The following is a 2,089-nucleotide window of genomic DNA, read 5'->3' as shown; positions in this document are numbered from 1 at the left end:
AACATGATTTTGAGTAATTGCCTTTCAAAGTTATTTGTACATACATTGTTTAATAGAATGAACTTTAAAAAATAACGTTAAATAAACAATTTGTTAACCACTCTCGGAACTAATACTTTGGGACATTCAAATTGGACATTTCAAGCCTAAGTTATTGGAAAGTGAAAGTACAGTACTCTTAGACTCTAGATAAACATGATTTTGAGTAATTGCCTTTCAAAGTTATTTGTACATACATTGTTTAATAGAATGAACTATAAAAAATAACGTTAAATAAACAATTTGTTAACCACTTCCAGAACTAATACTTTGGGACATGATTAATAAGACATTAAACTGTTGATCTATAGTGAAAAACAAATTTGGATTTTTAGCCAATTTTTGAGCTCCCATACGTTATAGCTTATTTACTCAAAACTGGACTGTGCGACAACTTAACCATTTCGCCACAACATGCCTCAATTATAAAAACATTAAGCTGGTAATTAGTATAAACTACCAAGTGACCGGTATACATGTATTTTTAACGCCTTGATATTTCATCATAAATACATACAGATATGTTTAATATTACGTTCTAGAAATTGTCTGCCCTGAAGTTGGTCCGATTGAAAATGGTCAAGTACATGGCTCTGGTTTGACTGTTGGAAGCCAGGTCAGGTTCACCTGCAACGGGGACTATAGTTTAGATGGCACTTCTGTTCAAACGTGTGGTAATAATGGCCATTGGTACCCAACACAAAGACCGTCCTGTCAAAAATGCGGGCTGCCTATTACGCCATTCAACCATGGCTCAATGATTGTTTCAGTTGAGAACGAACGAACTAAGACGATTTCGTACTCTTGTGACAGCGGATATCGCATGAAGGGCGAAAACACACAAACTTGTTCTTTTTCTATCGGATTATGGAAGCCGAGTGTTGCGCCCGTATGTTTGAAGACTTGTGCAACTCCAGAACCTCCACGAAATGGTCTTATAACGTCATTACAAAATCTATTTCATGGATCTAGAGTTGTTTACGAATGTAAAGATGGTTATGAATTGGAAGGACTTGCACATCAGACATGCGCAAATGGAAGGTGGACACCATCAAAACCTGAGTGTATCTTATCGACGCTGGATAGTTATTCATTCTTTTCATCATTACAGTAAATTGAAACTTCACATAAGATTACATGATCTATTCATGATTTAATAATTATAAAAATAATAATGAAAACAATAATGTTAGTCATGCTGTGCAATTCCAAGTTATATTGTGCTAAACGACATTACCACAGTTCAGAGGATAAAACACTTTATGAAACACATAGCAGGCTTCCTTGAAAGTATTAGTAAATAGTGCAGAATTGCAAGAGGTCAGACTATCAAGGTTTTGTACGGAATCCTATCTCAAAAATTTAACAAAAACTAGAGGGCGCCTTTCAGAAGACGCAAGTTTCGATCTGACTGTATTTGTATTCTAATAGGGTGGGACGCCCCCTACCCATTGGTAGTACTAGTTCTTGTTTCATTGCATACATGCAAAATAGGGGCAGTCGGACCTCCTGCAGTTCTACACGCTTTTGTATTACAGTAGATACTAAGTAAACGCACTTTGGCACTGGGTATTAGCTCGGTTGTTTCCGTTTTATTAACAAAAATGCATGACAAGTGTGATTTGGCACTGACTCCGTGAGGCAGGCCAGGTTCATCTGTTAGTAAAAAAAAAATGGTGCACGACTAAAGCGGTGTCCACACTATCAAATTTTCTGTTAACAAAAAACTGTTATGCCCATATACAGTCATGATGTGCCCATATACAGTCATGATGTTCCCATATATAGTCATGATGTTCCCATATATATAGTCATGATGTGCCCATATATAGTCATGATGTGCCCATATATAGTCATGATGTGGCTATATATTATGGTCATGATATGTCATCATGACCATATTTAGACATTTCAGATGTTTTTGTTAAATATAATTGAGTCTGGACAGGACTTGACCCTGAATTCCGAACATGTGCATGGCCAATACTATACAAATACTGTACTGACCGCTCATGAGGGCAGTGCTGAAATCTATTGCCCAAAGGTGATT

The 2,089-nt window shown here is 36.5% G+C and overlaps 1 protein-coding gene across 1 annotated transcript; it reads left to right on the top strand.

Moving 5' to 3' along the window:
• Positions 1–568: 568 nt before the first annotated feature.
• Positions 569–1,824, top strand: LOC117123302 (sushi, von Willebrand factor type A, EGF and pentraxin domain-containing protein 1-like; the record flags this gene model as incomplete). The annotated part of the gene is made up of 1 exon (XM_033269190.1): positions 569–1,824. A coding segment is annotated over one exon (585 nt), but the record flags the coding sequence as incomplete, so codon positions are not given.
• Positions 1,825–2,089: the final 265 nt, after the last annotated feature.

The sequence above is a fragment of the Anneissia japonica genome, unplaced genomic scaffold (assembly GCF_011630105.1).
Source record: "Anneissia japonica isolate Jap-2015-1 unplaced genomic scaffold, ASM1163010v1 scaffold47749_len2348_cov157, whole genome shotgun sequence".
Lineage (NCBI taxonomy): Eukaryota > Metazoa > Echinodermata > Crinoidea > Comatulida > Comatulidae > Anneissia > Anneissia japonica.
The sequence above is the reverse complement of the archived record's forward strand: the minus strand, read 5'-3'. Positions and strand labels throughout refer to the sequence as shown.